Source organism: Camelina sativa, chromosome 16 (genome assembly GCF_000633955.1).
Source record: "Camelina sativa cultivar DH55 chromosome 16, Cs, whole genome shotgun sequence".
In the NCBI taxonomy this organism is placed as follows: domain Eukaryota; kingdom Viridiplantae; phylum Streptophyta; class Magnoliopsida; order Brassicales; family Brassicaceae; genus Camelina; species Camelina sativa.
In genome coordinates, this window is record NC_025700.1 from 24,635,386 (window position 1) to 24,649,848 (window position 14,463).

At 34.0% G+C, this 14,463-nt stretch overlaps 2 protein-coding genes across 5 annotated transcripts in view; both read left to right on the forward strand.

Moving 5' to 3' along the window:
• Positions 5,379-10,440, forward strand: LOC104752257 (3beta-hydroxysteroid-dehydrogenase/decarboxylase). 4 transcript variants are annotated; one of them, XM_010474352.2, is made up of 13 exons: positions 5,379-5,458; positions 5,540-5,785; positions 5,870-5,959; positions 6,061-6,194; positions 6,372-6,542; positions 7,324-7,449; positions 7,947-8,026; positions 8,502-8,700; positions 8,837-8,942; positions 9,230-9,404; positions 9,685-9,841; positions 9,985-10,051; positions 10,169-10,314. In XM_010474352.2, the coding sequence occupies exons 2-13, from the start codon at positions 5,542-5,544 to the stop codon at positions 10,312-10,314; spliced, it is 1,695 nt and encodes a 564-aa protein (XP_010472654.1). In that variant the 5' UTR covers positions 5,379-5,458; positions 5,540-5,541. The 4 variants fall into 4 exon arrangements, with proteins under 4 accessions (XP_010472654.1, XP_010472655.1, XP_019093097.1 ...); XM_010474353.2 differs by having other exon boundaries at positions 5,391-5,458; positions 5,537-5,785; XM_019237552.1 differs by lacking the exon at positions 5,379-5,458 and having other exon boundaries at positions 5,471-5,785; positions 10,169-10,440.
• LOC104754004 overlaps positions 11,793-14,463 on the forward strand; it is a 4,180-nt gene continuing 1,509 nt past the window's right edge. Inside the window, exons 1-8 of the mRNA XM_019237843.1 lie at positions 11,793-12,311; positions 12,505-12,596; positions 12,743-12,845; positions 13,229-13,485; positions 13,574-13,705; positions 13,958-14,077; positions 14,186-14,311; positions 14,422-14,458. Coding sequence (XP_019093388.1) covers positions 12,167-12,311; positions 12,505-12,596; positions 12,743-12,845; positions 13,229-13,485; positions 13,574-13,705; positions 13,958-14,077; positions 14,186-14,311; positions 14,422-14,458 — 1,012 coding nt within the window. The 5' untranslated portion in view covers positions 11,793-12,166. The remainder of the gene's footprint in view (positions 12,312-12,504; positions 12,597-12,742; positions 12,846-13,228; positions 13,486-13,573; positions 13,706-13,957; positions 14,078-14,185; positions 14,312-14,421; positions 14,459-14,463) is intronic.

Sequence of the window (14,463 nt, forward strand, 5' to 3'; positions counted from 1 at the left end):
CCTTAATTTAAAGGGTGTGAATAAGAGAGGTTCACCCCTAGGGGTGAACCCAAGAATTATCCATTACAGAAAGAGCAATATCCAGAAGTTTGCTAGACTAGTAATTGTGTAACCAAAGATTTCCATATCTATAGACTATGTAAAATGCAGTTTTCCACATTTTTCTTACTTCATTCCATCAAACTAGCTTTGGTGCGGTGTTTGTTGCAGCAGGATTAGTACTTAGTAACATATATAAATCTCTACTCTTGTCATGGGATGGTCGATTTGGTTTATATCTGAAGGTTCATTGTCTCAGGATGGTATTTAGATCAAAGAGTAAAGCCCGTTCAATTGCATTAAAGAGTAAATGGGAACCCCCACCATGAGAGTCAAACCATAACACCGTGGGAGAACTCAAGGTGAGATGACGTTTCCAAGTCTCAAGGGTAAATAGTTCTCGAACCTATTCAAATTCTTGTTTCCACTTTCCAACTCCACTATAAATACCAATTCCAAATAAGGAATAAAATTACTTACACTAAAGTGACTCTCCTGCGTCAATATGTCTATGAGATGGCAGCCTCCCACATTATGTTACAGTATTCATAGAGAGATGGGTTAGCTCACGTATATGTTGATAACAACTTGTAACCTACTAACCTCTTTAAAAGAAAAAGACTACATACGAGTGGCATAAAAACGTTATACTGACTAGATTGTTCTGTAAATATATATGTTTGAATTGGTCGTATATGAGACGACGTCAAAAACATTATATATATAAAAAGCAGAATTATGCATGTGACTTAGCAAGGACAAACACATGCCCAAATGGGGTTCTTTAAGTGCGTGTGTTCTATATGGTTGCGTTACAAACAAAAAAAAGGGAAAAATTAAATTGAATCGTGACGTCCAATATATACTGCAAAAGAAATAAGATGAAAATGTTATTATTATTATATAGTATCATCTTAAAAACACGAAACATTTCTTATAGTAGATCTTATCGGGTAAACATCGGTTGTCAAAAATTATTATATAATATAACCCCACAAACGAGATACGTTCGACAACATAAATATTTTCTAAATATGTAAATTTGATATGTGATCAAAAATTTGTTAGTTTAAACTTGAAAGGGAAAAAAGGGTAGCTGTCATATATAAGAAGTTGCTAAGACGTATGGGAATTTATAACGTTGACGAGAGAGTTGAGGATGATGTTGAGATGTAAATGATGATATCTAACTTATGGCTGTCCTCTTTAATGAGTCAAATAGCTGAGGCTGTGAGGCATTTTACGGGAAGTAGTTGAAGCAACAACTCCTTATCATTATTGCACATTATTTCTCATTTCTAGACACATTTTTTTTTGTTGTAATAAGATTATAATTTTAGATCAGTTAGGTGGGTCTTTTTGGACGATGAATTTCGTGGGTCATAAGCCCAAATACAATGACACAGTGAATAAACTTTACCAAAATAAGGTGGAAACACGTACGTGCATGCTTGAGTTCGTTCCAAGAAGAAGCTGGGTCTATATATATATACTCTATATATATAGTGCAAGAGAAGATAATCAGGTGAGGTACGAATATACTAAATCTCCGGTTAGTTTGTTGCAAATATCAGAGAAGGTTATCGAACCAATCTTTAAGATATACAAGTACACCAAACTCAAAAGTTTTTTCTTACGTTTTTTCTCTCAAAAAAAAAAAAAGTTTTTTCTTACTTACAATTGAAGATAAGATTATCTAACTTTTTGTATAAAAACGGGGTTATTTTGTTCTACCCCGGCTTTGTGTATCAAAAATACATTATACCTTTGTCCTCAACCGTATTCTAATGAAATTAGCCCTTTAAGATGAAAAAGTACATATCCAACCTTAATCAGCCAGTCAAGGTTCTAACTTCCGTTGACTTTATTACAACACATTTATGACCAGAGTCAACCCATAAAATAAAGATGTTGTAAACTGCTGCCATTCTTTATACTATATATATACAAAGAAAAAGTTACAAATAAGAATCTTTAGTGAGCCACCAAATTAAGTAAGGTTTATTGGTTAGCGACTTAAATTGATTTGGAAGTCTAATAAAAAAGCATTTATCATTGATTGTCTATTTTTGCCAAAATAAAAAGGATTTATTATTATTCAAAACACAATAATTGATATCCGAATGTTTGATCTTCATAAATGGAATNAGAGAGAGAGAGAGAGAGAGAGAGATGAGAAATTTGCAGTTTGGGGTAATATCAACAAACCATCCTAGGCCAGTAAGGAATGTCAAAATTATTTAAACAAATATGGCTGAGGTTCAAAAACACATTTTGTGACCTTAGCCATTCGTTACCGTGAACCATCCCACTTGGAAACAAGCTCCAGCTTGCCAACCTTTATTTGTAACCTCGTGTTCTGACAATCGAGATACAATATAATTTGATTTACAAACCAATTTTTTTCAAAAGGTGTGTTTTATTTATATTACATAAGTTACAAATGTTACCAAGTTTGTACACATTTGGATCTATTTTCGCAAACTACATTGTGCACATTATTTATTTTATAAAAGCTATAAACCTATACTAATGGACTACCAAGAAAAATAAGGGTGATTATAAAGTTAATATTTAGTAAAGTATGACCGTATGAGTTATTAATGCATGCGTGTGTTATTTGGTGAAGTGTGTGGTTATGGGTGCACATGCATGCATGTTAATGAGTTTTCGGTAGAGCTTGCATGGCCAATGAACCAATAATATTTGAAATACTATATATTAAGTATATATATATATATATATATTTTTGCTAAGCAAGTATATAATTCGTTGATGATACGGTAAAATGAGTATGGTGTAGGAAATTATTTTATTGTGATGCATGTGAGGTTGTGGAGAAATAAGAGTTGCATGGGTTTGCATTCTTGATTGATTGATTAATTGTAATAGGAATGTGGTAGTAGTAACTCCAAATTCTTTTTCGTACGTTGTTTATGTAAGTTATACAACTCCCAATACTTCTTTTATCATATCACTTTACTATTATTCAGAAAAAATTTCTTTCTGATTTTGTTCTCGAACATCACTCTTCCTTCCTTATCTTTGTCTCTTCTTCAACTTTTCCCCATATCCGGTCTCGTCCTTCCCGATGTATTGTTTTGTCTAGCCTTAGTCCTTGTGCAGGTTATTTATATATAAAGGGGACGGGTTAAGTTTGTTGATTTTAAAAGTAGATAGATTAATTATATATATATATTTATAATTTTGTACGTACATAGTGATATATATGTGTGAGGGGATGAGAATTTCCCCAAGATACCACTATCTAGAGGGGACGGTGGTCGTGAGAGTGTGAGTAATGTGAATTGGGAGCAATAACCGTCTAGAACGTGGAATTCATAATGATTAGTTTCGTTTTTCTTTCTTTTATGGTTTTGGATTGATTTTTGACCGATTATCTCATCTTCTAAAAAAAGATGTAGCATCATTTCAACCACTAATTTGGATTATCTTCGAATTTTGCTAGAATTTTGGATTGTCATCTTCGTAGCAAGTTCAGTAGTATCCTCTTGGTATGTTGGACTGAAAGTTGTAAGTAAGTGCATCAATATTTTTATACGTCAAATTCTTTGTCAGGTCTTTTACTGTTCGATAATGATACTCTTTGCTTCTCGAGTTGTTATTCCAAGTTCAGTTTACTTGGGGTTAATCGCTTTATGATCTGTTTGTTTTTGTGGTTTGTAGTTTTTGTTTATTTTTCTATTTATCTTTGGTGTATATTTTGTTTGGTCCTTTAGATTCGAAGGTTTGTAATATTTAACCGTTTTTTTCCAATTATAACAATAACTAGGTTTGAACCCGCCGTACACCGCGAGATTATGTTTTTTCATATGATAAATTCTGATTTCTTATATATTTTTATAATTTAATAATACATTTCCAATTTGTAAATTTCTTGTTTATTAAATTAGTTGTAAATTGTAAATATGTTAGTTGGTTGTTGCGTTTATAATAGAACTATCAAAGCGGTGTTATCCGTCCACAATTTTAAGCGTCTTGTGATGGATTGAGAATATTTTGACTTCCTCTAATAGGGGATCCATTCGATCCGAGAGTAGCATATATGAAACACAAATGAATCCACCAATGTAAGCCACCAGATTTAGTTTAAATATTAATAAATTAATTATTGTTTAAAAATTTATTGAAAATAAATATCATAATTTCAAAGAGAATATAACCTTTTTATGTATCATTATCTTATAAATATTATAATTTCTTGAAACTACCACATGTATAATAATCCAACCCGCTCTATTATAAGTTTATAACCCATAATTTTTTTACATCTTTTCTCTTTTGAATTAATTTAATGTATCAATCTAGTCTTTAGTTAAAGTTTTTCAAATATTAAAAAATAAATATACTGTAGATACAAGTTTGATTTTATTTTTATAACGCAATTGCATGATTCATGAATACGTTTTTTATTTGCAGTGGATATTATCAAATGTATATGAAATAGTGTATCAAATGTATACGAAATACTGTATGGAAATACTCATTTACTCAAAAAAAAATATAAATAAGAAAATTACATGTGTTAGTAGGATCGAAGGCCCAATGTGAAGTCTCAAATACTTTTCTTCACGGGTCAGATTCTTTGAAAACACGCGGATCCTCTTCTACTCACATGCTAATTTTAATTAAGTTTTCTAATTACAGTTTTAATCTTTTCAATTTCAATTAAACATCTCCTTTGTGAATAATTCAGTGGCAATTGCTGTAAATGAAACCATAATTTTAGACATTCTTAATTTTGTACTTCTCTTTTAATAGTATTAAGATTAATCGTTTGTTTTAACTTATTTCAAATGTCTTAAACGAGATTACTAATCCAACCATTTTGAAAAATTAATTTTAATCTTTCAGCCGTCAGATTTAAATGGTTTTCGATTAACTAAACTCAAAACACTAACCTAAATTAAATCACAAAATCACACCCCCTCTTTTCTTATTAATCTAATTAAATCTTAGGCTTTCCATACATATTACAAAAGCATATTAAAAATTAATTATAACTGCACTTTTTTTTGTGATTTATCATTATCTGTAATTCTAAACCAATAGTATTCTTTTTTTAAAAAAAAATTATAATTTACCATTAATAAAACTAATAAAAATGTATAGAAACTGAAAAAAACTATATTTAAAAAAAGTTGAATTATTATTAATGAAAAATAGAGGGAGTATGGATTTAAAATTAAACAAACAGAAACTTGTAAAAATTCGAAAGCCCAATAATAATAATAAATTAATAATATTTTTTTTTCCAATAATAATAATAAATTAATTAATAATAATAAAATAATGAAAATTAGATTTGAGGGAGAAGGTGTGGGACGCATCATCACACACCAAAGCAGTGTTCTCCTGAGAGAGTCTCTTTCAAGCTCTCTCTTTCTTTCTCATAAAGGTAATGCTTCTCTGATTCGCCATTTTTGCTAATCAATTCAAAGCTGAGTAACCCACTCATTGCTATTTCCGTGTGAAGAAGACATGGCGCCGGCAGCTGCTGACGCGGAGCGATGGTGCGTTGTCACCGGTGGTAGAGGATTCGCGGCGAGGCATCTCGTTGAAATGCTCGTACGCTACGAGATGTTCAGCGTCCGTATCGCTGATTTGTCTCCGGCGATAACGCTTGATCCTCAGGAAGAGCACGGAGTTCTCGACGAAGGTTTGAGATCTGGTCGTGTTCAATATCTCTCCGCTGATCTTCGAGATAAATCTCAAGTCGTCAAAGGTTCTTCATCTCAAATCATGGATTGTTTTTAGTATTCGAGTTTGAGATCTATGCATTGTTTTTGTAATTACCTGTTCCCATTAGCTTTTCAGGGAGCTGAGGTGGTGTTTCACATGGCAGCTCCAGATTCTTCTATCAACAATCACCAGCTTCAGTATTCCGTGAATGTTCAAGGTTTCATAGAAACTTCAATCTTGCACTTTTTTGTTTTTGTTTCTCTGTCAAATGCTCTTGTGTTTATTATGTTGCATTGTTTTGGGGTTTTTAATCTACAGGGACACAAAATGTAATTGATGCTTGTGTTGATGTTGGAGTAAAGAGGCTTATTTACACTAGCTCTCCTAGTGTTGTGTTTGATGGTGTTCATGGTATTTTGAATGGTAGTGAATCAATGGCTTACCCATCCAAGGTATTTAATTAGACTTAATTGCATGTCTTTTTAAGTTGTCTTCTACTGGTGCCCTTGACCTTGATGTTTTCTCTTTCTATTGTGGTAACTTGCACTGGATGTCTTTCTATTGTGATATTCTAAATGATTCTATGCTTCTTTTGGAGTTTGCTTATTAATATATCTTCATTTTCTCAGCACAATGACTCATATTCGGCAACTAAAGCTGAAGGAGAAGAATTGATCATGAAGGCGAATGGCAGAAATGGACTACTCACTTGTTGCATACGTCCAAGCAGTATTTTTGGTCCTGGTGATAGATTATTGGTTCCCTCACTTGTTGCTGCTGCTAGGGCTGGGAAATCTAAGGTTGGATGGTTTTCTTTTTCTTTTGATTTTTCCCTCTATCTTCTTTTTTACCTTTCCTCTCCTCTCTTCACTCAATGCTTTAATTATTCGCAAGAAGGCAGCTGCCCTCTGTTGACAGGTTATTCTTTGCTAGACATATTGTAGATAGCTATGTACTATGAAGTTTTTTCAGAAGTTGGATAATTGACTCTCTGGAAAACATAGATTGATTCGTAGGGAATGAAGAAAAAAAAAGATACCAGAAAAGCAATAACTGTAAAATCTTTCGGTTATAGTAGAGCAGAGAGAGAATAATTTATGTTTGTTGTACGCAGAATTTTGGGTTTTGACTTGGCAAAGTTTGTTATGAAGCTTTAAGCTACAAATCTAGAGGACTGAACTTTCTATATGTCGGGAGTCGAGACAGTATTAAGATGTGGGATTTTCTTTGGAAACTTACACTAGGTGGCATAGATGCAATGGTCCTAAAAGTAGCCTTACACGAGATACAAAGGATGATTGGGAAAGCAACATTCGTATGAGTACTTAATATATGATTTAAGGGAGGTTTCCTGGTTGCGCAGTGCGATGTTCTTTCCTATTTAAGAGATATCACTTTGCAAAGAAGGAATTTATTTGGTCTCTGAGGGGCTAGATAAGAGGGGCTTTTTTATGGTTAGGGATCTCTCTAAATGAATTTTATAGGTTAAGATGCATTTTTTGCTTTAATTTCTTCTTTGACATAAAATCTTCCATAAATTTTATATTTGATACGAATGTTTTCTGGTTCTTTAATGTTCAGTTTATTATTGGTGATGGGAATAATCTCTATGATTTCACTTACGTTGAGAATGTTGCTCATGCCCATGTTTGTGCTGAGCGTGCTCTAGCTTCAGGAGGAGATGTTTCTACAAAAGCTGCAGGACAGGTACTTTTTCAGTTGATTACATGCTGTAGTTTTCTAAGGTGGAGTTTGGTCTCAGTTGTATCTCATTTCATTTTTGGTAGCTATAGTTTCTTAGCTCTAAATGTTTAAAACGAATGTCGTCATTTGGTGAACCGGAATAAACTAAGGAAGACATTTTCATGTATGCTGTTTAGGCATGCTTAAAGAATCAGAAATGTTTTAGACATACCATAAAAACTGAGGCAGAAACTGTGTTCACTCTAATATCATGTGAACTTTCAGAGAGCCTTGCTGGTTTTCTGTTTGAGATTATTTTTCTGTTCTGTTGTGTTTAGCTGAGAGATCCGTTTGAGCTGTTTGCCAACTTCTTCAAAGAAGATGATCTACATTTTCTCTTGTTGTATTAAATTGAAATTAAATCCTTTGACTAGAAATTAGTTAAGGCGTATAGTCAGATGGTAATCTATTTATAATGTTTACGGAGTTGTAGGCTGACCTGACATATAGTGAATTTACAGGCATATTTCATCACCAACATGGAGCCAATTAAATTTTGGGAATTTATGTCACAGCTTCTTGAAGGACTTGGCTACGAGAGGTCATAATTTTTTCCCTTTCTTGAGCTGACACATTATTTTGCTTTATAATTGGAAGATCTTTCCATACACAATGAAGGACAGTAATATCCCACTTGACCTTCTGGTGGAAGTAGTACCTAATTAACTCTGCTTTATGAGAGAGTAACATTTGATGAAGAAAATTGACGTATATAAAGATTATCAGAAAGCAATATTTTACAGAAATGCTATTTCAGTTCGAGCGAAATAAAACAGCTAATCTTGATATTTTTCTGACCTTCAAATGAAACAGTTCAAAATAATTGGGTATATCCAATGTTTTCTGCTTACACTTTTGTGCCTGACAAGTTTTTCTGATTTCATGTAAACCATTTTCTTTGGGATAATAGGTTTCTGATCTTTTAAACGCTTTTGACGGCTTACTTATATAGGAAAAAATGCACTGTACAAAAGCTATACCGTCTACTGTTCTTCCTAAATTATTATATTTTGCAGGCCAAGCATAAAGATCCCTGCGTTTGTCATGATGCCGATTGCGCATCTGGTTGAACTGACATATAAATTGTTGGGACCATATGGAATGAAAGTACCACAACTAACACCTTCAAGAGTTCGGCTGCTCTCGTGCAGCAGAACGTTTGATTCTACGAAAGCAAAGGACCGGCTAGGCTATGCTCCTGTGGTGCCACTTCAGGTTATACATTATTTGATTTGAAACAGAAATGTATTTTGCATCTCTATTTCATACCTACTGGCTACTGGGTCTGGATGCATGGCTATATATGAAGCCTTATCATTTTTGTTTAATGCATGCCTTGATGGTCCTGCAGGAAGGTATACGGAGGACAATAGACTCATTCTCTCACCTGACAGCTGCAAGTCAATCTAAAAGAGAAGGTCCATCCAAGGCTTCTAGGATCCTTGGACGTGGAAAGGGTATGGCCATTCATTTAGCATGCTTGTCCTCTCAGCTGATTGTCTCTCACTTGATAAGACCGACAGTGTTTCATTTTAAAATGAATTACTGGAAATTTTCCTTCTATTTTAAAATCTTGGGACAACTTCAACATCTGCACGGCTCTCCTGAAAATGATGGTGTTTAAGTTGCTAGCTACCATATTATTGTGAAGATGCTTAGGGTGTTGGTATAACTAAGATATATATTTTCAAATTTTGAAAAATCTACCGTGGTGTTGATTCATTTGTTACAACATGATTTGCAGTTGCTGATACACTTCTCTGGAAGGACTTAAAGCAAACTCTCACTGCCATATTCATTCTAATTAGTATATATTATAACTTTGTTGCAACTGGGTCTACCGTCGTGACTGCTCTTTCAAAGGCTCTACTGGTAGCATCAGTATTTTTGTTCCTCCATGGCATTCTTCCAGAGAAAATGTAAGATTTCTGAAATGCCAACTTTTGATAAAGTTTCATTGTACGTGCAGTATGAACTACCTTAACCTAACTAGAAGGTATAATGTTCACTATAATATCTTTAGTTTCCATAACACATAATTTTATCATCATGTTCATGTGAATCCCAGTAGAAGGGAAAGATGCATGCCAAGCATTCTTGAAACACTGTGTCTTGTGCATTTCAATCAGGAACAAACAAAATAAGCATTTGCTGTCTATATAGTTTATGAACAACTGAATATAGATGCTTATTTTGCAGATTTGGTTATACAGTTGAAAAGATTCCTGCATCACAGTTTCACCTCTCGAAAGACTCATCACGTGACCTCTCGTTGTCAGTGATCGCGTCATGGAACACCACTGTAAAAGGTTTAAGATCTCTTTGCCAGGGGAATGATTGGAGCTTATTTTTCAAGGTATTTACCCTTAGAACTCGTTATCTCCCAGTCTAACGAATTCTCGATACCAACCTGAAGCAGAAATGAAGACAGTAATCAGTCGCAAAACTCATCCTTGTAAGTCATATTGTAACACTGGTTTGGTGTTTCTAATGTCATAGGTGGTCTTCGTTTTGTTAGCATTGAGTTTCGCTGGAGCCATTTCTCTTCAAAGCATATTTGTTATAGGTACTCTTTCTCTCTGTCTAGTTTTACGACATGCCAAAACTATTGTTTTCCCTTGACGTATGAATTATAATTCATCAACAATAACTAGTTTTTTGTTGTTGTTGTGGTTCTGCTCAGGACTTCCCATTGCCTTCATTGCTTTTGTCGTGTACGAAAAGAAGGAACAAGAAATCGACTCAATATTGTTGAGTTTCAAATCGTTCGTATGCAAGCAGAAATCCGATGTGTATGAGAAACTGTTTGGAAGCAAGAAACATGACTAAGAATCCTGTTCTCTCTGCGCAGCATTTGTAATATTCTTTTGTTTCCAGCGGCCTGTTACTCTGGTATGAGCATTTTTTCAGGTATTATTGCCAAATCTTTCTTTCACTCATATCTTGTGGTCTTTATTTACATGCGTATTAAGCCCCGCTCTTTGTCCTTCAACGTGAAAGTATAATTTTCGCTGTTGAAAGTCGAATGAATCTGTGAAAATAAAGAGAGAAAAAAAGATAGTGGCAAGGCGTATAAAGTCTAGTGGCTCGAGGTCGAGGGGTACTTGCTTATCTACTAAAAGCTGATGTTTTCGATCAGTGCCTTTAAATATAGAATCAAATGACATAATATTAAGGTGAAAAACAGCTTTAACATAAAACCAAATGGCAGATGGGTAGAAAAAACAAACTTTATGAAGATTAAGAATATTGAGAATATATGACCCAACTTTATCTATCTCTACTTATTGTAGTCTCTGTTTTTCGAATTTTCCTATACTATAAATTAGTTAATATACATGCCTTTGGAAGGAACTTTTTAGTATATTGTAGCTGGTGAAAAAATTAGTTAGGAAGTTTGTAAAAAATATCAGCATTGAACATAACTCTATCGTTGATTCAAGCGACATAGTTTTTGAGTTTACGGGAGGCTAAAACAATCTGATACAAGAACGGATTGACTTGTCAATGTGATATGGGAGAAGTCATGAGTGATGAATCAAGTGTCTTTTTGAACATGTACGAGATTCGGATTCCCACTTATGTACGTGGTTAATTTCAAAAATTAAGTTTGCTATTAAATTTGGAATATATTAAATACGTGTAGAATTAACATTCATAATCCAAACTTGTACCAGTGAAGTATTCAGTTTGTTTTTACTTGGTTTAAACAATAAGAATTATCATTTTTTTGTTATCAGTAAAACACAAAAACAAAATAGTAAGAAAAATGTGTCTATTTCGGAACAGAAAACTCGTCTTGTCTCGTGAACTATCAAACCAGAATCCGCCAAAAAAACTTTTTAAACTGGATGAAGTATGACATTTAACATGTATAACGTATAACATACCCATCAAAATATCCATTCTACAATATATATATATATTTTTACCAAAAATTATATCTTTAAAAATTACCCATTTATCTAAATATATATATAATGTAAGTTTTACAACAAATTGAATCTTCAGAAAGTACCCATTTTCATAATTTTATTTTCAAAAATATTCTAATCATTATGTTTTTAGAATTTTTCCACCACTCTAATTAATTAGAAAAAGCCATACATATAAGAGTTTTGGTGTGATGAAATAATAACAATGCGACTATGCGAGTGAAAATACAAATAACTTCAAAAAAATAACGAGAAAGCATTATAATATAGCCTTTAGGGGTCGATCGTCTAGTCCCAATTATTATATTTTTGAATCACAAGAGTTGTCATTTGCAAGAAGTGGTCATTGTGGGAGTTTGATTGTTTGAATAAGAGTAGAGTAAAGTGGTCTCATCCTTCAAATTTGGAATCACGCCGATAAAGCCAAAATAAAATACCCCACGGAAAAGCTCCGACAACACCAAAGTAACTCATCTTCTTCTTTTTTCCCCCACTCCGAGGATTCTAAAGCATAAAAGCACCATTTTGTCCACAATCACTATGCCCTAAAAAAAAAAACCCGTCTTTGAAATCCTTTTCATGCTTCCTCTTACATTCCTCGATTTCTTTTTTCCCCTCTGAGAAAAGTGACTTCCTTTTGATTTTGATTCTTCTTTTTAGTCTTTCTGCAATGATTCCGTATTTTGAATTAAGGGTTTATAAGAAAGCAGAGATTGGAGAGTTTGGTTTATCCTTAAACTATCGCAATGGGTGCTCTCAGATTAAGAAATGTTGGTCTGATTGATTCAAAGGGTTGTTCTAAGTTGTTCCCTGTCTCACAATCTCCTCCAATGTCTCAGTCCAATGGACCTTTCTCTTCTCTTGTCATTTGTGTCACTGGTTTATCCAAAGGTAGAGACTTTTGTCAATCTCAATCAGGCAGAAAGTTTCAATTTTTATGTTCATCAATCTTTAAATTACATAACTTGGCTACTGTTAGGTGCTGTTGTGATCCTGTTTGATTCATAACTTTGGTTTTATGTTTAAAAAATTGGGCTTTGATGTGATGATATGTCATATTTGCTTTGGGTTTTTTTACTTGCAGATGCGAGAAAACAAGTGAAGGAAGCGACAGAGAGACTAGGAGGCGAGTACAGTCCTCACCTGCACCTGCGATGCACTCATTTAGTAGTCCAGATATCCTTTTTTCTCATTCCTGTTGATCTAACTTGTAGTGTTTTGCTTTTCATTTCTGTACTTCGAAAGCGTTTCTTTAGATAATAGTTTCTTTTCATTTGGTTACATTTTTATGGTGCTTTATGTGATGCTTAACGAAAACTTACAGCTCTTGTGGACGTAAGTTTGAGCACACTTTGAAACATGGGGCAAGAAAAGGTCTCTTTGTTGTTACAATTGGCTGGTTTGTAGATAGCGTCAAGAGAAACCGTAAGTTTTTATCCATCTTTAAATGATTTCCTCAATGATTTATAGGTTAGTCAGTGAGTTAGTATCATATATTTGACCATTCAGTTTTGCTGGTAACTGCCTCAGTTTAAAAGCAGTACAAATTTGTGAAAGCTTTGCTAGCATTTTCGTGGACCCTTGACTATTGGCTTCTCCTAGTTTACTAGAGATTTTCTGCGATCCTTCATCAACATGATATACAAATACTCTGAAATCTGAATAGCCTCAGTTTTTTAGTTATTATGTATTAAACTCAATCAGAACAAATTTACTTTGGAATAGAGAGCTCATGGATATTCTAAATAAGTTAAAAGGTTATGTGTGTCTGAAGTTGAAGCTGACCTTGTTATTTTGTAATGTTGTAGTCAGGATGAGCGAATCACTTTACAATGTTAAACAACTTGGACAAAATTGCGAAAAGGTGGATGATCTGAGCCGGGTATTTGATCTCGAACCTATTTGTCGTCCTAGGCAAATTCAGCAAGCTGTACCTTTTGGCACATCAACGAAGAACTACCAAGTATCTTCTACTGGAACAGAGTCTGGCACTAGTGTAGACATGACTCTTGCTGACCACTGCATGTATGTTGATTCAGACATTTCAGATGAACTCCGGCTTAAGGTAATTCATCTCATTGTGTGCTTTCAACTTGTTGGCCAGATTGCAGTCTTTTCTGTAAGCCTCTTTAAATAGAATGTGGTCTGTTTAGGTGTTAAAGGTTGCTGGAGAGCAAGGAGCAAAGGCCATTGATTCATGGTTTATTGGTTGCAATGCAAGTCTTGTTGTGTGTGAAGGTGCTTCTATCCAGAGATATCTTGGCCATGCCAAAACTATTGTCTCAGTGAGTTCTTCTTTATGTCATTGTTCTAGGAATAAAGCATTCACCAGAAGGTGTACTTCCGTTTTTTTGATTCTCTATGAAAATATGGCGAATTTTATACTCAATCCCATGTAAATGCTTCTTGATTGCTCTGTTACTTTGTCATACAATTGAGCATAAAGAGCTAGATGAGAAAGATCAATTCGAATGGATTAACAGTTTTGTTTCATGATGACTTGAACATGCTTGCTATCGTTTGTTTATTTGCACCAGCCGCTATGGGTTCTGAAAACAGTGGAAAAAAATCGACAAAGACTTGTTCATATGTCACCTGATTTAGCCAGACAGTTAGGATTAATGCTTGAAAACTTTGAAGATGGCGCTACAAAGGAGGTACTTTATTTTTTTATGTGGTGTAATTTATTACTGTCTTTCCAAGTAATCCTCCATTATCTATCTTAAGTGAGAGTAATTGCCAGCTTTCTGTATAAAATGTCACAGAAAACTTGTGAGGAAGGTAATCCTCAAGATGCTACGAAATTCAAAAGTAAATCAAAACAACAAAGGAAAGAGACTGTAAATATTGCTAAAACCGGGGTTAGGAGACGCCGTACTCGCCACATGCAGGTAACTGATGATCTTATTTTTTCTTCCTGAAGTCTAAAATTGTCCTTGACGATTTTCTTTCAGCTGATAATGTAAATTTTTAATGCCTTTTCTCTTGTTGAATGCCTCAGACTTGTCAAAACCCAATAAGACGCATAACACAGAACAGCCTG